The sequence below is a fragment of the Styela clava genome, chromosome 1, assembly GCF_964204865.1.
Source record: "Styela clava chromosome 1, kaStyClav1.hap1.2, whole genome shotgun sequence".
NCBI lineage: Eukaryota > Metazoa > Chordata > Ascidiacea > Stolidobranchia > Styelidae > Styela > Styela clava.
This window is the reverse complement of record NC_135250.1, coordinates 23,430,507-23,453,108: the sequence shown is the minus strand read 5'-3', so window position 1 is coordinate 23,453,108 and position 22,602 is coordinate 23,430,507. Positions and strand designations below refer to the sequence as shown.

At 36.2% G+C, this 22,602-nt stretch overlaps 2 protein-coding genes and 1 long non-coding RNA gene across 3 annotated transcripts; all 3 read left to right on the top strand.

The window, feature by feature from the left end:
* The first annotated feature begins 287 nt into the window (after positions 1–287).
* On the top strand, positions 288–1,624 carry LOC144425543 (uncharacterized). The gene is made up of 3 exons (XR_013477534.1): positions 288–490; positions 1,026–1,097; positions 1,186–1,624. It is a non-coding gene; the product is annotated as an uncharacterized LOC144425543 (long non-coding RNA).
* A 9,881-nt stretch (positions 1,625–11,505) lies between these two features.
* Positions 11,506–18,104, top strand: LOC120342941 (large ribosomal subunit protein eL27-like). The gene is made up of 5 exons (XM_039411999.2): positions 11,506–11,565; positions 11,774–11,863; positions 15,054–15,223; positions 16,502–16,612; positions 18,016–18,104. Exons 2-5 carry the CDS (start codon positions 11,783–11,785, stop codon positions 18,062–18,064), a joined length of 411 nt encoding a protein of 136 aa, XP_039267933.1. The 5' UTR covers positions 11,506–11,565; positions 11,774–11,782; the 3' UTR covers positions 18,065–18,104.
* A 1,525-nt stretch (positions 18,105–19,629) lies between these two features.
* Positions 19,630–22,597, top strand: LOC120342826 (THO complex subunit 3-like). Its single transcript, XM_039411818.2, has 7 exons — positions 19,630–20,138; positions 20,768–20,924; positions 21,158–21,285; positions 21,364–21,440; positions 21,743–21,904; positions 21,986–22,103; positions 22,290–22,597. Exons 1-7 carry the CDS (start codon positions 19,965–19,967, stop codon positions 22,446–22,448), a joined length of 975 nt encoding a protein of 324 aa, XP_039267752.2. The 5' UTR covers positions 19,630–19,964; the 3' UTR covers positions 22,449–22,597.
* The last annotated feature ends 5 nt before the right edge of the window (positions 22,598–22,602 follow it).

Sequence of the window (22,602 nt, the reverse complement as noted above, 5' to 3'; positions counted from 1 at the left end):
TACAGATGTATTCTTGGTTTTGCTAGATGTTTTTTCTCTTGATGGAGGTTTTGGTGCATCCATTGTTCAGTTCTTGAGTTATAAGTTAACTTATAATATTTTTATTTTACAAGATCTTAATCAAATAGCGAATAATAATAATAAATAGCCATTGTTAAAGATATTTCTATTTTTTTAATTATTGCTGAGTCTGTGATAATCTGATTGCATTATTATTATTTTTATTTTTCCATGTATTTGAATCGGGTACATGTCTAGTGAATATTTAATTACATCAATGACATTAAACAACATGATGCGCAACTCCGGCATTTTTGTCCGAAGATCGTATTCGATAGCACGCTCCAATGCACATACTTGACGAGACGAAAACGAGCGGATGTGTGCTGCTTTCAAGGCGTAGCACGAATGGTGTTCGTGTCTGCTTTGACAGTTGTTGTCGATTTTAATGATATTTTTGAAAGTTGGGGTAAAAAGAAATCGGTAAAAGGTAAGGTGAATACTATTGTTGTATATCACACCCGGGCATCGCACTGTTAAGTACATGTGGGAAAGCCAGCCTTTGTCAAATACTACGAAGTTATTAATTCAGTACGGTACGTAGTTGCCCATTTGCCGAAATTACATATTTACTTACCCCTTATGGTTTCAAATAGTTCATGCACCTCCAGTTAGATTTTTTTAATCAGTGAGGATATATACTCATTGTTGATTGCTGCTCATTGTAACATACTATTACGCATTCACTTTTATTTGCGTATTGAATCAAAGTGTTAACAAGTTCACCTAACATTTCACTCATACCGGTCTATATTGCATAGTCTGATTTCTCAAGTATTTGGAGCCACGAATGCTTGTAATTTTCTGACTAAACCCTTTTATTAGTTGGTTTATATACCAAATTCAGTAAAATATTTTTTAAATAAAACATGAGATATTGGATTTATTAGCTTTTCCATTCTGAATCATATAGACTGCTTTATTTATTCTTAACGAAAATTAATAAATCTCCTCTCTTTCTTCAGATGTGAAAGTTGTGGACAAACCTGTCTAAGCATTGTGAGACTCTTGCAGCACAAGAGGCAATAGCAGAAATAGTAAGTATATCAATCAAGAAATTAAGCCGACATAAAGCAAAACTTTCAACTATTCGTCTAATCTCAATTTCCTATTATTTATTCACAGGACAACTATAGCAGACGGGGAGATATCAGAAGTCTGGCGACATATCAGTGACAGTGTGATTCCAAGAAATATAATGCAATTGAAAATAGAAAATTGCAATAGAAAAACAACCTATGGAGGCATGCAAAGACATTTGACCCTTCGGTAGAGTTGTGTATGGCCCCCACATCCTGCAGGGCTTGAGGAAAATAACTAAAAATTCCAAAGCGTAAGATTGCATAAGCGGTCTTATTTGTAAAAAGGCACAAAACACGCCAGACATACTTAAAACAGCTTTGGAAATGAGGATTACGGGTACCTCACTGCACCTGTGTTATATTTGGTTCATCAACTTTTGGTAGTACTATAGAAGAAATTCCGGAAGAGGTATAATCATCATTCATGATAAAATACTATCATATATTTTTTGAACAACTTCAATCTAGACCAGGGATCTCAAACTCGCGGCTTCCAGTGCGGCCCTCGAACGCTTAACAATAATTGTAATAGTATTTTTGAAGTTTTTTTTTTTTATCTAAATGTAATAGATTTTTCAAACTTTCTAAAGTGAAATTGATTATTCACACAGAAAACAATTTACTGAAAGTAGTTTTGGAATATTAATTTTTTTGTCCACATTTTGACCCAATTAAGAATACACATCAAGCTAGCAAAAGAATACTTGAATAAAACACTTGAGTAATTAAATTAAACGCAAAGTACAAGAAGAAGGTGGCATTTTCGAAGAAAATGGGAGTTGTAACATTTCTGCTCTTCACAAAATTCTGAAGCACATTGTTTAATTTGTCATATTTCCGTCAATACAATCAAAAAACACAATAAGCTCAGCAGTCAATATGACAAATTCGAAGACCAACTTCGAATAGAAAATTTCCATGTGTTTGTATATTAATATAATTATACAACGACTTAGTTACTAAAAATCAATATCAATAATAATTCAAGCAATCCTATGCCACGCAATGTAGTGCGAAATGTCTTGTCGAAAAAAATCTGTCATTTGTTTTTTTACTGATCTATACATGAAATGATAAAAGTAACTTTTTTGCATTACTGGAATTAATTAAACATTCGTAAAGATCCAGATAAACCCATGATCATGTGGCCTCGTTAGTTAGAGTTGGTACTATAAAATCATTTCAGACTGGCCTTAGTATGCTGGTGACACAAAAAAGATGCCAAACGCCAGGACAAATGTAATTATTAAAACATTGAGTTTATACTGTAGTATTTTTGTTAATTTTAGGTTCATATATTTAGATTAAGTTATTTTTAGTGTATGTATTATTCTTTCCTTATTCAAAGCTTGTTCAAAAATGATTTTGATGGTTGTACATAGAATTTTACGATTTTCTATAATAAATACTGTAACTTGCAAATGTTGCAATAATAGTGGAATGCAAATATTAATATGTAATTGCATTTGAAATTGAAGAAAATAATAAAACTTAATCCAACTGTTTAGTTGCATCACAATATATGTCACAAACTAAAACTATCTTAAAAATATCTTTTAAGTATACATTATCAAAAACTGTTTGCGGCTCTTTTTACAATTTTCAAAATGCAATGCGGCTCTCGAAAACCCATGAGTTTGACACCACTGATCTATTCTAGACGATTCAAGCATTGCTTTGGGAAATTATATCACTTCAATTAAATTGAAATAATCTCGCTATATTAAATACAAAATCGTTGCTATCATAAAGGTAAACCAATTCAGCCACTCGAAATATATTGGCCTTCACAAAGCAATGGAGGCAAAATTGAGAGTTCATGAGCTATGAACATTTGTTCTTTTCTTTGTCTTGAACTTTCCATACTCCACAGCCCCTATTAATTTTTTTAAATTTTAATTACCATGTGATGGTCATACATATCTTTAACTTGTATTTTCTGTCATGATGTATTATCTCAATGTGCCAAACTATTAATTAGTGTGCATATTTTGCTTCCAGATGACATAAATGTATTGTCATGTTTATTACCTCAGCTTGGAGTATTGACAAGAAAAAGGTGCCAGTAAATTAGGTAAAAAAATTTTCAACTCATTGTTATAATCAGAATTCACAATCAATAGGAATTATAAACAGCCAACAATCAGTGAGAATTATATGCAAAATCCCTCAGAATAAATTTGTCTAAAATCGGAGGAAGGCAAAAAATATGGGTAGTTTCCATCCACACAAGCATTTCAAGAAGACTTGCTTGAGCCAAACTAAATGAGCATCGTCAGGTGATCGGTAAGGCTGCAAGTTGAATTCAGCCCTGCAACCTCCTGCATAGAAGATAATATTAATTAGTGGGCTATGAGCTAAATTCCTAAATTTAAACAAACCTATCTACGATGCATTATGTACCAGCAATGTTACCTACGATTAACTGAATATGTAATATGTCTAATAAATTCACCTACAAAAGCAAGTTCGATAGATGCAAACTTTGTGTTATGGAATTGTATCGCAGCACAGTTTTGTATGACACCCTCTTTAAATGAAATTTCAATGATTAAGCGCAAACATAAAAATTACTAACTTTGTCATTATCTGCAAAATGTTCCACACAAATCTTTCCGCTATCGCGTTTGTAATCTTCTCTGATAAAAAAAAAACGTCTATGATGTCCAGAATTGCTCTTTACAGCTTGCCTGTTATTCCAGCTTTCCAAGTAAGCAAAACTTTTTAGATATAGAGATTATTTTGTTTCGTTACAGGCGCAAAAAGGCAGGTACTACACGTAAAAAAGACGCCGAGTAGCAAAAGCGAGCGGAAAACGGACGCGAAAGGCGACGAGAAATATGTGCATTGGAGCGTATCATGAAATACAATGTTTTGCCTGTAGTCTTGTGGAGTGACGCCAGAGTTGCCTATCATGTTGTTTAATGTCATTGATTACATAAACTATAATAAATAATTGAAAAACTAATACTAATATTTGTCCTGATTCTCTGGACTTGTCCGCACCCCAAAACTTAATGTGACCTATTCACACCACGACTTGCATTATTAACTTTGGAATAATAAATTGCCGACTCGCACAAATGTATTTTATTTTTATCCGTTTTTCATCGCTAATGCTTTATCTGACTGATTTCTTATATCGTAAATATATACTACTACGCTTATATAGGCTACATCACGGATTAGGATCCTCGGTGACCTAACCGGTTTTATATAGGCTACTGACCCTCACAAATAATGATAACTAATTATTATTGGATCATTTTGTTTTGTTTCTGTTGCTACAAATGTTTCATAGTTTTGACATTATTTGTGAAATAAAATCTGTCTCTCTCTCTCTCATTTATTCCATATCGTATATTGGTTTTGCACAACAAAAATAAATATATCTGAATCTGAATAAGCTTAGTCTACCGGCACAAGTTGAATAAAATATGTTCGTTTAGTATAATTATAATTTAGGCTTTAATATGGTTTCTAGAATTCCAAATTAAACCAATTGATTAAAACAAGAAAGCTATGCTCAAATATATGGGCACGTAGGATAATTCATCATCCCTTCACCGAAAACCATAGAGTATCCTACACGAAGGTGAACAGTGAAACAGCTACATGGCTATGGTAACGTGACCTACTAGTACCCGTACCCAGTACGGCACAGTTTACTTACCTATTTCCAAAAAAGCCCCCCTATTAAAAGATATTAACTGTGACTGTAGGCCCCGCTTTCGAGATATTGTGCCCCATGTTGAAAGACATTGATTATAACTGTGACTGTAAGACCCGCTTTCAAGAGATGTTTGGGCTTTCATATCGGCACTGTTACAGGTACACGGATTTTCCAGGTTCTGTGACGATTCCGTTTCAACGTGAATTGAAATACCAACTAATTCGAGTTACTACGGTATCATAACGGTAAAATACCGCAGTCTACGATTATTTGGACAGCAAGCGAAGCAGTAGTTCACAACATTACGCGTACCGATTGTTATATCTTTATAACAAGTAATGAATACAGACTCGTTACAAAACTGCACGCTATTTATTTGGACATCCGTCCGTCAACTTAGTTCAGAACAAAAGACCTCTAAACAGAGGAAAAACAACTTACGGCACTAGACAGCATTGTGACGTAACAATATAGCACACAAGCAGATAGAGTAGTAAACAAGCTATGATAGTAAGCTCAACATAATATATAACACTCCTTCCCCCCTTTTTGGAAATATTGTACAAATTCAAGAACCAAATATTAAAAATAAATGTACAACACAATTACCCGAATTCCAACATTCCTAATCAAATGGTATAAAATATTGCAAAAACAAATATACAAGCAACGTACAGAATTTCACAAAGAAACTAAGTAATTCAAAGAAACTTTTACAACTATAATTCTGTCCAGTACAAAATTATAAAACTTCTTATAGAGATAGTTTTTCTGGCGGTTTTGATATTCTGCCAGATCTTGTTTTATAAGGTATGTTTGAATTACTGGACGATTCTGGAAAATTAGGAACTGGGTCCACATTGTCTCTGTCATTTTGAGATTCATCAGTCTCTTCAATAGCAGTAGAGGTAGGAGTTGAATTTCTATCTCCCACATCAACATCAGGTATTCCTGTTGGAATTGCAGCTGGTATTCTCTCACTCATTCTAAAATCTTGATTCCCTTCACGTACCATTACATCATCAGCAGAAAATCGATGTCGAATATGATCAAGATGACGTCTAAAAATTCTTCCATCGTTCAAACGAACACGACACATTTGACCCATAACTTCAGTTACTGTGGCAGGTAACCATTTGAAACGAGATCCAACGACTTCTGTAATAAAAACTGGGTCATCAATGTGAAAAGTTCTTATTATTCCACTTGGAACATTCTCTGCTGACTTCTTCAAACGTGATGAAGGTGCGATTAGATCAAGATGCGTTCAAATCTTACGACGAAAAAGTAATTCCGACGGAGTCTGACCAGTAGTTGTATGTGGTGTAGTTCGGTATTTAAATAACCACCGAACAAGTCTGACTGACAAAGATGCTGGTGCTTGTTTCTTCAATCCAAGTTTAACTTGTTTTACCATTGATTCAGCTTGGCCATTAGAAGCCGGATGTCTCGGTGGTGAAAACAAGTGCTTCACTCCATTTGCCTTTAGAAATGTTGCAAATTCGTCTCCTGCAAAACAACCAGCGTTGTCAGTGACTACAACTAGTGGTAATCCATGTGTAGCAAATGAAAGTCTGACTTTTTCAATAGTTTCATGAGCAGAAACTGACGATGTAATCCACACATCTGGCCATTTGCTAAACGCATCAACAATGACAAGAAGCATTTTCCCATCAACTGGACCGGCATAGTCCATATGTATTCTTTGCCATGGACCATTAGGATAAGACCATGGGCTAGCAGGAACTTGAGGTGCACTGGGACGTAACTGTTGACACAAACTGCAAGATTTCACCAACTCTTCAATATCAGCATCCACCCCAGGCCACCATACATGATTACGAGCAATTCTTTTCATAGAACAAATACCAGGATGACCATCGTGAAGTAATTGCAACACTTTCTGTCTTCCTTGTGGCGGAATAATTACTCGACAACCCCAAAATAAACAATTTTCATGGACACTTAGTTCCGTCTCTTTGCTTCTATAAATTTGTAATTCTGGGTCTATGTCAGAAGATTTTGGCCAGTCCATTTGAGTATGATGCATAACTGCGGACAGTACAGGATCTCTTCTCGTCCAAGACTGAATTGCATCAACTTTAACAAGGGTAGAATCGACTGCTTCAAGAAGATTCACTACATCACCACAAGGCGGTATATAATCCGGTTTAACAGGCAAAGGCAAACGACTTAGTGCATCGCTATTGGCTTGGTTTTTACCTGGAACATACACTAATTCGTATTGATATCCATCAAGTAATACTTTCCAACGGATCATTCTCGGTGGAGCTGCATCAGGAAGTGGCTTATTCTTCCCAAGTAAACCGAGAAGTGGCTTGTGATCAGTTTCCAAAACAAACGGTCTTCCATATAAAAATGAATGGAACTTTGTAACAGCGAATACTAGAGCTAATCCCTCTCTATCCAATTGGCTATAATTACGCTCTGGTTTTGACAAAGATCTGGATGCAAAAGCCACAGGACGTTCTCCTTCCTGCGTTATTACAGATAAAACTGCTCCGATTCCATAAGGACTGGCATCTGCAGAAACAATGACGGCGGCATTTCCGTCAAAATGAGCAAGGCATGGAGCATTACACAATAGCGATTTCGTTTTCTTAAAAGCTTCCACTTGCCTTTTATTCCAGTGCCATCGAACATTCGAACGAAGAAGTTCATACAAAGGAGCAGCAACAGTTGATAAATTTTTAATGAATTTACCATAATAATTAAGCATCCCCAGATATGAGCGCAACTGATGTATATTTTGTGGTTCTGGGGCATCCAGAACAGCTCCCAGATTATCTTCAGTTGGTTGAACTCCAAGTTTATTTATACGATATCCAAGATAAGTAATTTCCGAAACCATCCATTTACATTTGTTTGGATTAATTTTTAGACCTTCATTTGTAAGACGCTTGAAAACTTCTTCCAATCTGGCTATGTGTTCTTTATCAGAAGAACCGGTTACTCCAATATCGTCTTGGAAAACACCTACACCTGCTATGTCACCCAGCAGTGTTTCAAGATATCTCTGGAATATAGCTGGGGCACTTGATATTCCATAAACAAGACGATTTGTCGTGAATAATCCCTTATGTGTATTAACTACTGTGTACTTTTGACTCTCTTCTGCCAATGGTATCTGCAGATATGCCTCTTTCAGATCAATAACAGAGAACTTTTCCCCACCAGCAAATTTAGTCAATAATTCATCCACCTTTGGCAATGGATACTGCTCGAGACGACTTGCTTTATTTACAGTCAAGTCATAACTTCCACAGAGCCGAACTGACTTCTGATCAGCTTTTAATACGGTAACCATAGGTGCAGCCCAATCGGATGTTTTACATGGCTTCAAAACACCGATTTCAACTTGTCTATCAAGTTCAGCTTCGACCAATTCTTTGAGTGCAAGAGGTACAGGTCGTGGTTTATAAAATTTAGGCTTAACGCTGTCATCAATCTCCAATTTAGCTTCAGTTTTTGCACAACCTAATCCAGGTGAAGACAATTCAGGATACTTATCAAGCAGTGTACTGATTTTAACATCAGAATAGTTAATTTTGAAAATTGAATTCCAATCAAGTTTGATATGTTTCAACCAATTTCTCCCCAGCAATGGTTTACAGCGGTTACTATTTCTTACCACAGTGATTGGCAATACCATTGGGTTACCATTTTGATACGTTACAGTAACATCCCTTTCTCCCTCTACTGGAATAGACTCCCCCGTGTATGTAGACAGTTTAACATCGGTGTGGTTCAATTCTGCTTTTGGCCACAACTTTTTATATTGCACTAAAGACATGACAGATAGTGTAGCCCCTGTATCTACTTCCCAAGAAATGTTTTTGCCATCGATGTCAAGATCAAGATAGATTGGATTGCATTTCACACCCACATTGTTATTTTGCACGGACGACACTGTATGATGTAATTCGTATGATGAACCAGAGTTTTCATTCGTTTCACTTTCGCCCGGCGTATTCTTATCATCAGCGATACAACATTGAGAATTACATTGTTTACTTCTCTGGCCGTGTCTATACTGACTTGATTTCTTGAATCGACACACACTCTTGGTATGGCCCTTTTTACCACAACTAAAACACTTGGCATCTTTAAATGGACATTCATGGGCAAAGTGCTTAGAACTATCGCAACGAAAACATCTAAGAGACTTACCCCCTCTAGCCGAAGAAAGCTGTGGTGCTCTAGGCTTGAATTTGCTATCGGAATTCTTTTCACGCTGCACATCAATTTCATATAATTTCTCTGGTCTCGTGTGACGTTGTTCAATTTGTTTTGTTTGTTGCTTTGCTTGTTCTAGACTTTTTGCATAATCCAGAAGTTCTCGAAGAGACATACGCTGCTGTAGAGCTTTTTCCCTAACTCTAGAATCACATCCACCAGAAATAACCTGCTGTTTTATTTCACGATCAGCATCCGTAAAATCACAGGTAACAGCTAATTTACGCAAACGTGCCACATAAGTATCAATATTTTCGCCAAATTTCTGTTTTGCATTCCTGAAAACATCACATTCAAAATCAATGTTTATCTTTGGCACGAAATAATTATCCAATTTCTTAACGGTGTTGGCATAAACATTATCATTTTCATCTGCATTCGGCGGTGCGGGCAAATTCTCATGCAGGTCAAAAACTTCAGGTCCCGCAAAATGTAATAATAACGCCTTCTTTCTCTCTGCGTTGTCAACCGACATGGCGAGGCACATGTTTTCAAATCGTCGCAGCCATTGTTGCCATTCGTCTGGGCGATTAATGTTGAATTGCGCAACTTCCAATGATGCTGACGTCATTATTCTGTTAACAGTTGCAATCGTGCTTCAACGATGCTCAAATAATTTACTGCCGTTTAATTCAATATAATAACAGGCCTTGGGTTCCCAGTCCAGTGAATGCTGTTCACTATGAATATCCAAAGTCACTGATTATGCTGCAATATTCAGTTCTAACTCCGTCGCAGTCCAGCGACTGTTCTCTTATCTACCCTCGAAATTAAGCTGTAACTTCGATATATTTTTCTTCCTTCCTTCCCCAAGAAATGGCTACAAAACGGCACAAAAAGGCTTTTTAATCCTCGTCGCCAATTTGTTATATCTTTATAACAAGTAATGAATACAGACTCATTACAAAACTGCACGCTATTTATTTGGACATCCGTCCGTCAACTTAGTTCAGAACAAAAGACCTCTAAACAGAGGAAAAACAACTTACGGCACTAGACAGCATTGTGACGTAACAATATAGCACACAAGCAGATAGAGTAGTAAACAAGCTATGATAGTAAGCTCAACATAATATATAACACCGATAACCTTAAAAATCTTTGAGTTTTTGAGCAAGAATTTCCAGAATTTCCAGAATAAAAATCGTGTTCCCATGATTAAATGATAATAGTCAGTCAGTCAGTCAGTGGTTTATTTTATCACATACCAAAAGTACACAATAGACAAAAATAACTACGAATCCCATATAAAACAATACTTTCAGTGTGAAGGGAGGCGCGATAAACCAGTAGAGGTTATCGAGCAGCGTCATCCTGGGGGAGTGAGTCTAAAAATTAAATCAAAGTGAGATAAAAGTCAAACAGGATACTAGCAAAAGTCGTGAATAATAAATAAAATAATTAATAAATAGCGAAATTTTTGATGAAAATAGCAAATCTCATAGGATTCACAAAAAGTTTGACGGCGGTGTGGCGCATCGTGCTAAGCGTTGGGAATACGCTCGTCGCCGCACCCCTGATTACCCTTCGTGGGATCGCAGGTTCGAATCCCATGCGGGGATGATAATGTGCGAGAGGATTGCTGGACTCCTCGCCGCCGTAGGGTGGTTCACGTAACCGCTGGACGGTTACGCCTTACTCCACCATCAAGTTCATGCTTCCGAAAACAAACAACTGGCTAACTAATTCCATATCCGACATGGACTGGTAACCGGACGAGAGGCCGTGGTTCGCCATATGATTTAGTCGTCTTATCGGTTTTCCTCTCCCCCGGGATAAATATGTAAATCCTATCCTATCCCAAAAGTAATAGTCTTCTGGAGAAAAATTCCATCTTAAACCACTGAAAATTTCAATGCAATTGGTCCAGTATAGGATAGGATTTACATATTTATCCCGGGAGAGAGGAAAGCCAATAAGACGGTTTATCCATATGGCGAACCACGGCCTCTCGTCCGGTTACCATTCCGGGTATGGGATCGGGTATGGGATTAGTTATATTGTTTGTTTTTTCGGAAGCATGGACTTGGTGGTGGAGGAAGCCGTAACCGACCAGCGGTTACGTGAACCACCCAACGACGGCAGGGAGTCCAGTAATCCTCTCGCACATAACCATCCCTGCGTGGGATTCGAACCTGCGAATCCACGCAGAGTAATTAGAGGTGCGGTGGCGAGCGTATTCCTTACGCTTAGCCCGTTGAGCCACACCGCCGCGCCAGAAAAGCGATATTTTAATGATAATGATGACGAATAACAATAACAACAACATAATATTAAAACGATCGTTATGTCCACTAATGTGTCCAATTATTGCCAGATGAAACTGGTTGATGGTCAGAAAAAAACATTTGACCATATGGCAAATTTATATTCATGAACATCTGCTTCACCTTGCGCTTGGAAAAGGTAACTTATCCATTCACTGGATGGCGCCGTATGTCAACAAAACCTGAACAGGACGATTTGCCTGCCTTTTCACGGTCCCGTCTGTAGGTTTGTATGCGTTAATTATCAAGTTTTTTTACCCGATTAAATCGGCCAACTGGCCATTGCTTCAATCAATTATGTTGGTTCAGAATATGGATTGGATCTAGAATTATGCTTTATCGGTACAATATCCAATGCTTTTGAAAGAATATTCCTAGAAATATGACTAAAAAGCCAGCATGTTGATGTTTTAAAAATATTGTATTTTAAACAGGCGTCAAAGATGGGGAAGTTTATGAAACCCAACAAGGTGGTGATTGTCCTTCAAGGGAGGTACGCTGGCAGAAAAGCCATCATTGTAAAGGTATTTATCCCAACTTATAATTGTATTATTCAAGTTTCTGCATACAACTTTGTGAGTCATAGAACTAATTTGCCCCAATGGTCTGGTCTGGTCTGGTACCGTATAGTTTCGTACCTGAAGTACTTCTAGTTGGCCTGGCTTAGCAGTTTTTGCATATGTCATTTCTAACCCTGTAACCCCAACCTGACTGCGTCACCAAAAATCATTGTAGTGGCGTAATAAGGCCCTCCTAAAGTATATTGATGTTCATCAAAAGCGCGCAGACGATTACGAGCAAGCTATATTTCTTGCCGTAGCGATCCGGATATGAGGGAGATCGCTGGCGTTAGTAAGGCGCAGATGCCATTTCGGGCGATTGTAGATAAACTTAGTCAAGTTCTATGACATGATTGTTACGTCCGTACGTTGTAGTGATGTAATTTTTGGATGATGGAGTCAGATAGGGATTAGAAATGACTTACGCAAAATTCGTTAGTAAAATAGTATTTCAGTACGGCACACTTTACAGATCGAGAGACATTCTCTCGCTTTAGAGAAACCTATTTTAACGGTGATCGAATACCCCTCCTTCGATGGACGTCTGGCGGATTTTGTCTCCCGATATCGATAAATTGAAGCTGCGCAGTAAACTAACAAAAAGCGCAATCTAAAACCATCACCATTGAATTCCTCGTGAAAAAACAATCAGATCTACCGATGTAAAAAAAATTTTACCGGTGCGTTCGAGAGAAATGAGCAAAAAAACGATTGACGGCGTGTGACGTCACTGAATTTCAATCGACGCACGCAGGCACGCATCGACCGTTCCTCGACGTAAACCTTGGCGTGCCGTGTTTCTCTCATTTTCAATGTAGATAGGATGGCGTGTTAACGATAATAAATGGATCAGAGATAATAAAAATTACATTTTGATAACACACAATCGATAAACAGTAAAATTAATGCCTCGATATAGCATTAGATAAATTAGTTCATAAAGCAATAATTTAATCTAATGCCGCAACCAGACATTCATATGCCGCAAAATGTGCAACTTGCGTAATTTATACAAGAATAGATCGGCGAAAAACGAGAATCAAATTAGCAAAATAACTTAATATAATGCCACATCGATGTATTCAAATGCCGCAAATGTTCAGTTTGCATAATTTATACTAGTAGAAATCGGTAAAAAACAAGATTCAAAATAATATAATGTCCCATCGATACATTCATATGCCGCAAATGTTTAACTTCGAAAGCTACGGTATACGAGAATAATTTAATTCAATGCCACATCGAGGCATTCATATGCCACAAATGTTAATTTATACGAAAATAATTTAATTCATATGCCGCAAATGATCAACTTGCGTAATTTACACAATAATAGATCGGCAAGAAACAAGAATCAAATTAGCAAAATAATGTAATATCATGCCGCATCGATGTATTCATATGCAGCAATTGTTCAATTTGCGTAATTTATACTAGTATAGATCGATGAAAAACAAGATTCAAACTAATATAATGCGGCATCGATACATTCATATGTCGCGAATGTTTAACTTCGAAGTATACGGAATACGAGAATATTTTAATTCAATGCCACGTCGAGGCAATCATATACTGCAAATGTTAATTTGCGTGATTTATGCAAGAATAGATAGGTGAAAAACAAGAATCAAATTAATATAATGCCGCATTGATGCATTCGTATGCCGCAAATGATCAACTTGCGTAGTCTGTGAAAAACAAGAATCAAATTGGCAAAATAGTTTAATCCAATTAATCATCGAGGCTTTTATTTTACTATGGATTGTTGACGCTCAAATTTAAATAAAAATCTCGAATATAATTATTAAATGATATCGTAATTCGTAATCGTTGTGCGTTCTGGAAGTTTCAGTTCTAAATAACCGAAGATGCTATGTTAAATTGTTGTAATTACATGTATTAACGGGCATACAAAGTTTCACTATCGATATTAATTTAACTATTGAAAAAAAAACTTCGATATCGTGCATCTTTTTGACTTCGTTATACGACAATTCAAACAATGTCATGTAGTCACAAACACTTATAATAAAATTAGTTGGACTCGTAGACGTATTACTCGAAACGCATAATTTTATAATCTCTTGATATTATTTAAAAGTAATTATTTTATTCACAGACGTTTGCATTTACGCGACATTATTTTAATTAGGCACTACCAACAGTAGACTGAATATAATGATTCAGAAATACATCGTATATCTAACCATATAGGTCAGTATACATCGGTAAAAAACGAAAATCAAATTAGCAAAATTCGAGAGCCGTGCCGAACTGTCGATCTGTGCGTGACTTTCTTTGACGTCATATCCAGACATCTGACGCTCTCACGCATCGAGCTCGCAGACGACTCGACGCCCCCGGTTTCACAGACGCCTATTCATATTTTGGCTCTTCCGGAATGTAGACGCAAATCCGGATTCGGGATAGTGTGCCGTACTGTATTCGGAAGTACTTGTGATTCTAAACTATACCAGATTCCAGTAGTATTATGTTTCAGGCTGTTTGGAATGCCCATCTAAAGACCCGTTCAAGCAGGGAAAACGCTACATTGTCATTGGGTGTTTCAACCATAATAAGAATAAATCTAATACTATATTGCACTAGTCTATGGTATGAATGGACAGTGAAAAAGGGTTTGTAAGATGCTAGTGTGCAAATGTGTGGGGTCTAATGTAGTTTCGTACCTCCAGTACTTCTAATTGGTCGTAGCATAACAATGTTTGCATGTCAGCATATGTCAATCACAACCCTCCCCTGACTACGCAATCCAAAAATTTCATCACAGTGACGTAAGAAGACCCTCCAAACTACAAACTGTCAGCCAAGACGCGCAGACGATCACCCAAATCGAGCAAGCAGTTTTTCTCGTCACGGCGATTCCAAAATCGTTGGCGTTGATGCCATTTCGGGCGATCGTAGGTGTACTTTGACAAGATCTATGACGTCATTGTTGGGTGGTGTAGTCAGGTGGGGATTAGGATTGACATGTGCAAAAATCGTTTTGCTACGCCCACTTGAGGTACGAAACTACACAAGACCCAAATGAAAAGGAACGTCATTTCTACTGTGACAGGAAAGACAATTAAAGAATTGAGATATCGTATCATGTTTAATGTGTTTTCCTGCTTTAAATTAATGTTTTCATGTTTAGAATCAAGACGATGGCACAAGTGACCGTACATATGGACATGCTCTCGTAGCTGGAATCGACAGATACCCTCGCAAAGTAACAAAACCTATGTCAAAGAAAAAAGTAAAAAAGCGATCTAAAGTGAAGAGCTTTGTGAAAGTCATCAATTACAATCACTTGATGCCAACAAGGTATGGTGTGGTCTTGCTTTCATAAGAATTCAAACAAATTCATTCAATGTATAAACGTTTTTTATTGCAATGATAAGTATCAACATTCTTATTGACTGCACTATAATATTATTTCAACACTATTTGTTTTCTTTGCTTCTGTTTATCAAGTGGCTCAAATATTTCAAAAAATAATTTTTGTGATATTTCGTGACCCAAGGATATAACCAAATGGCATGCAGTGATTTCATGTCAACAAATAGTATAATAAACACTGGGTTACATTGTGATGTGTTTGGTCGAGTTACTGTTCCACTTTCTCAGTTTATCTTACTAAACTCAAATCAGATTATACTAGAATTATTGTACAAATAGTGGAAAATTAGTGTTGGAAAAATAACAGAATTATACCATATCATAGAATGTTAGTAATCTTTTTTACATTGAAAAAGATCGTTTAATTTAAATAGATACTATAGGTGGCCATTTAATAATAATAATATGGACATTTTGAAGATACTATACTAGGCGCGTTGAATTATTCTAAAAATCTGCGCACCATTCTTGTACATATAGATATATATTTACTGTAGTTACTCGCCCTGTCTCGAAACGATATTTGTAATTTCATAGCAGTAAAATTTTATTATGAAGTTATCTTCATGGTTTTCTTATGTTCAAGTTTGACAGAATAGAGATGGAAATAATCCTAAAACGAGTGTTCTACATTCTAATGTCTGTTTATCCTGAGTCTTATTTGCAGCAAACGTAGCTCCAGGTGTCTCAAAATAGAAAACATAAAACTACCGGTACCGGTATTTGAGCATGATATGTGTATGTTCAAATTTAGTAACTATATTGATGGATCAATGGTTTGGCAGTGGCACATCCATGCATCTGGAACTATCAACTGGTTAATGCAGTTGTTCCCAATTTTTTTTGTTCAATTCCTTCTTTGCCCCATTGAGAATTATTTATTCTTCCCTCACTATGCATGTAAACTATTTTTTTTATTCAATGTTAGTGTTATAGGCACGAGTCACACCTTCGTTTTGTATAGTTTAAGTAGTTGATTGTGTGTTCATGAATATGTGTTGTAGTTATAGTAAAAAATATTTGTAATATTACCTCAATACAGAGCAAAATTCTACCTTGAAACGGCAAAATTTCTCTCTTGAGTGCAATTCAGCCCCGGTTGGGTTAAATATCCCCATTTCCAACCTGGACTCGTAGGTGTTCAACCAATTTCCATGGTGTAGGAAACACTTCTATATCGAATATTTTCTATGTCTACCATAGATATTCCGTTGACGTTCCCATTGACAAACAAGTTGTTAATAAAGAGGCAATCAGAGATCCTGCTGGTCGACGAAAAGCGAGGCGAGAAGTTAAATCAAAATTAGAAGAGAGGTTAGTTTTTTTCTTTTCTCTTTTTCACGTTATTTTTCTAGATAAAGGTCTGGTGGCCTGCTTTTTTAATAAGGATACCAACAGAATTATTTGATTATTTTTAACAAACTTTTTAATGCAAATACCGTGGTTCTTAAAGTGGGCGACGCACAAGCACATTTTGTTGGTGCGTCGCAAAACTCTTCTTTGTTTTGTGGAATTGTACCTGTTTTGTGATTGAACATTTTTTTATTTGAACAAGAAATTATAAAAAGAAGATTCGCAAGTAGTCTTTGGATTTCTTCGGATAAAAATTATCATTTCTTGGTTAAAAATTGTTGCGCCATCTCATCCCCTTTGCGACTTCGTATTTATGTGAAGCAGGCTTCTTTACCATGGTTGTAATCTAGACGAAATATAGATCTCGAGCAAATGTTGAAAGGTAAATGCCTGCGGCTCTCACAATTCAACCACAAGCAGTACACCCGTCCCATTAAATGCCATTTCACTGACTTTTGTTATGTTTTGTATGATCGTTTTTTCGAAAAAGGTCTTTAGTAAAAGGTATCAAGATGTTTTATTAGGGAATCGCAACTTGAGCATATTTTTCCAAGAGTGTCCGATACAAAGAAGTTTGAGAACCACCGCTTTAATAGATTTAGCAATTATTACGTGAATGTGGCTTCTGAAGAAGCAGTATATACAGGCTTCAGTACTCCATATTTTTTTGTTTGAATATGGCTCATAAAAAATGAATGATCTGTTGGTTTTAAAGAGTATTTTAAAACATTTTCAATACTATGTACATGTAGTATAAAACTAAATTTTGAATCCGAATTTAACTTTTTTTGAAGCATACAACAGTTCTTTTTTTTTTAAAACTTGAATCTTCATTTGTAAATATTATTACGGATAATTTATACTTTACATATGTCATTAGGCATTAAATTGAGTCCGCAATAATAAATTTTAAAGCAAATTTTCAAGAATTTTACTTGTACTTGCGCTACTTATTCTAGATTTGTGAGCCATATAGTAGTTCATGGCAATAATCAAATTATATTCCCAACATTTATTTACTATAATGATTTTTACCTCACCTTGCTGAGTTCATTGAAGGTCAACATTCGATAAAATTAAACTTTCATAGCGATTAAAATGAAAATTATCAATTCTTTTTATGCCTGATGAAAGTACATTCAAGTCGAAGTCGAAACCTTTGTAAATTTTTGCGATACCTGGATGTCCCAGACACAAGCTATCCTTTCTGCTATGTTTTTGATGTTCATCCCCAAATGGATGGAGATGGAGTTAGGCTATATATTCTGCTTATATCCTATTTAATTGTGATTAAACTTGTATATATTCAATTGTTCCATACATGTTTGGTGATAATATACTGAATTATCATGTATATCTTTCAGATACAAGACCGGCAAGAACAAATGGTTTTTCCAGAAGCTTCGATTTTAAAATACTTACGAAGTTCGAAATATATGTCATAAAACCATTATTGTGTGTTTATTTCGTTGCAACTATCAGAGTTTACGCATTGATCAATGTAAGGCCAGACTGCAGAATAATACGACTTTCAACTTAAAGACGCCTGGGTGGCAAACAAAATGTTGGCCTTTTTCAGGATAAAAAACAAGCTACAAATAGAAATTTAAGTGCCAAATCCACTCTCTACTGACGTAACCTTTGCAAGATAGGTAGTTCATGTTTATCCAGGGCAATGTTATAGTCTCTGAGCTTTTGTGAATTTCATTTGTTGGTTTATTCTGGTCCCACTGACGGGAAGAATGGCAATGCAGAAAGAACAAAATGGCGGTACTAGCATAGTGTGTGTGTCAGGTTCGACAACCAATGTTCCCAGATCTAAATCAACAAATTGGGAGGGAAAGTCTCAAAATCAATGTTATTGATGGTAATTATCGTATGCGAATCAGCCAACTAGCGTCGATTATTAGAGATTAATATTAGAAAATTACCATGTATAAAATGACTCCGGACCTTTGACCCCCGAAAAATTCTACCCATATTTTACCATTGCAAAATGTTCGGGGTTATTTTAAGAGTGTTCTTGCGAGTTGGCGCCAGTAAACTGGGGGTATGTGTTCCAAACCATCATTATGATTCATCGCATACAATACAACAATCTCTTTTTTAAAAGTACCGATAAAAAATTTTAGCCTAGGCTATCAAAGCTATGTCTACACTAATTTTTTTATTACAGCAATTAAATTAAAACTCCTAGGAAGACAGAGTAGTCATTGAATTATCTGATTTATATTTAAGTTTCCGAAAACTAACGAATAGAGTTCAAAAACAAGTTAATGTTTACGATCAGGCTTGAAAATCTGTCCTGAGTGAGAAAAGTATCTGAGCGGATTCGAAAAGGGAGCATTGTTACGTCACTTTGGGCATCTTGCTGATTGACCAATATCTCGAAGTAAACAAGGAAGTTTATTCTCGGGGAAAGGTCCATATATTGCTGCGAGCGTTTCCACTACTCTTCGAAAATTTCTCGTTGAATTTCATTTATTATTTTGCAGCTTTCAATCCATTCATGGTTGTTTATCGGTGCTTGTACACCATCCCCTTATATATCACCACGCAATATGGTGAGAAGGTGTAAGATCAGGCGAACGTGCTGACCATCTTATATCACAATGCAAAAAAATGGAATGCCTTCGAAAGATTCCTGCCTGAACATTCATTGATGTTTGCCATATAGAGTAATCATAACATTGCATTTTCTATAATATTCTTAAGTCTTGGCAAGGAAACGTTTTGCAGCTTCTGCGCATAACAAGCTGGAGTAAGTAAATCGTATTTGTCTCCCCCAAAAGGTAAGGACGCCAAATTCACAACTACGTTCCGTTCTCTCTCGCTATGAAGCTTTCTAGGTTTACAATATGACACTTGCCCAGTAACGAAAAATTTGTTTATTGACAAAACCAGATATATAAAAGTAAGCTTTTTACTAATGGAACATTTTGAGTGAAAACATTCCACAATAAATGCACGGTGTTTACTTGTACATTAGTATTTATTGACGGTCCAATTCATAACTATTCATGCATCAAAGCTTTTAACAAATCATTCATTATTATAATCTTCAAAAAACAAAAACTGTTTATTAACTACATAAATTTACTTAAACTAGGTGAATACCTACAGCAGCAATGAAATAGTAATAATTTAAAGTGAAAGAGTGTTTTTGCCTCGTATTTTTAATGTAAATCTGATAAATATAAAATGATTTATTCAGTAAATCTTCTGTGTTGGTATAATAATACCGGGTTAAATTGAAATTAAAATTGATCAGTTGCGACTTGCTAAAAATTAAAGCTCGCGCGCCACGTTAAAAATGGATTTCACGAAGAAAATGCAGCAATATTTTAAATTACACGATCGACAAAAAGAATATGGTGCTCATACATCGAAAGTCCATTCTGTTGCTTGGAACTGTGACGGAAGAAGACTTGCTTCTGGATCTTTCGATCAAACTGCCAGTGTTTTTACTCTGGATAAAGACAGGCTGGTTTGTAAAAGTTTTACGTGCATATTGTATCAGACAATGCTGTATAATGGTATCTTGGTATTGTGAAAATGGGGGGGGGGATTTCCCAGAAACCAGGTTTCTCGTGGGAAAATGCGATATAAAATAAATAGAAAACTTTCATTATAACATAGTCTGTTGCTATTTCTTCAGTATTTTCAATATTCTAGATGTGAACCTGTTTGAGAAATTGATACAATAACATGTTAAATACCTTTCTTGCAACCATTCTGCCATTAGTTAAGACGTGAACCACCCTACGACGACGAGGAGTCCAGCAATACTCTCACACATAACTATCCCTGCTTGGGATAGGAACCTGTAAACCCATGCAGATTAATGTATGTATGTTTATTCGTCTCGTAAAAGCAATATAAAAGAGTTAGTAATTATAAATACACAAGACCATACTGGCCTAAAACACAAATGTAAGGCGTACACCCCTTTTGATATAAATAATTTATGAATAAATCAAATGTGATGATTGTCTTTTTAATGCACAATGAATGAAAAGACCAAGCTGGATTAGATATGACTATCTCGGAATGAATTGTCCATTTAACAGCAACGATAGATATCTGTAGACTAATATGCATTTTTTTGTGATTTAGTCCAGAGATCAATCATACAAAGGGCACACAGACAGTGTAGATCAGCTTTGTTGGCATCCAAGCCATCCAGATTTATTTGCAACCGCTTCTGGTGATAAAACAGTAAGAATATGGGACGCAAGAAGTGGGAAATGCTCAATAACGATGCAAACAAAAGGTATTGTTTAATTAGCGATTTCAACTTGCTCTCGGGAATCTCACCAAGCCATTTCCCAGAAAGTAGGGATCTGATTTGCTTTAGGAAGCTGTAACCGACCATGGAAACCATCCTACGCAGGGTGATCAGATTTGCGATGGCAAGTGTATTCCTGATCCTTAACACATCGTGCCAACCACTGATTTGAGATATATCTATAATTTAGCTTGACAACATCGATATTGGTATTCCAGGTGAAAACATAAACATATGCTGGAGTCCCAATGGGCAAACAATCGCAGTTGGAAATAAAGAAGATTTGGTGACATTTTTTGATACAAAAACATGGAAAGTAAAGGCATATGAGCAGTTTAAAGTTGAAGTAAGTTTCATGTATTTGTAACTAAGCCAACGTAGTAATGGATATTTTTGTGAAATATTTTTTATTTTATTTGTCCAGGTGAATGAAATTTCTTGGAATAATTCCAATGATCTATTTTTTCTGACGACAGGATTAGGTACTGTTAATATACTAAGGTAAGCAGCATTTATTTCTTTCAAATACATTCCTAAGCACTATTACTAAAATAAGTACTCTTTTAAGTAGGTTTGGGTGAGGGCTCGAGGCCTTTTTTTCAAGCTATATATAAATGAGTGTTAGAGTATCAGTAAAAAGAGTAGATAAGTATTATCGGTATCTGGGGCGAGTGGACGGTGTGGTCATTCAGGCAAGGTCTGGTGCTTTCTCTTCTCTCTCAGAATGGCTTGCTGAAAACAGTGGGCCAGTGCACTAAATATACTTCAGGCATTATTTAACAATTTGTGAAATTAATTTACAGTTATCCTGACCTAAAGCTGATTCAATCGCTTAGTGGACATACAGCCAACTGTATATGCATTGAGTTTGACCCTACAGGTCGCTATTTTGCAACAGGCAGTGCTGATGCATTAGTAAATTTATGGGATGTAACAGAACTTGTTTGTGTGCAGACATTTTCAAGGTAGGTTTTACAAAAAAACTTCAAGCATATACTGCATTTTCAGAGCCACTAAACATTTTCTTAAATATATTTTTGTGCTAGGCTTGACTGGCCTGTTCGAACATTGAGTTTCAGTCATGATGGCAAACTTATAGCTTCGGCATCTGAAGATCATTTCATTGATATTTCTAGCGTAGCAACCGGTGAAAATGTTTGTGAGGTAGGTACTCTGTCTATCATTTACTTGATTCAGACACAGAGTATATGGAGGCGGAAATACTAAACCAAAATCGAAGTCGCTAGGGGCTATTTTTGCCCTATTTGACTGAATATTTTTCTGTTTCTTGGTTTAATTCTTGGGAACACTTGTGGATGACACTGCTCTCTTTTTTTGTTTGCCATGCAGGTCAAATGTGAATCACCAACATTCACCGTAGCGTGGCATCCTAAGCAACTCTTACTCGCATTCGCATGTGATGACAAAGACAAGTATAAACATGATAGAGATGCCGGAACAATTAAATTATTTGGTCTCTCAAGCGAGTCCAACAGTGACAAAAAGTAAGGGTTTGAGAGCTCACCTTCTTTTCGGAAATTAGCAAGCAAGACGATGGGGTAGCGGGAGCGAAGCGTACACTCAACACATATGGATTGACCACCGTGGTCAAAGTATCACGCAACAGTGAATTCATTTGAAATTGGATATTAGAAAAATAATA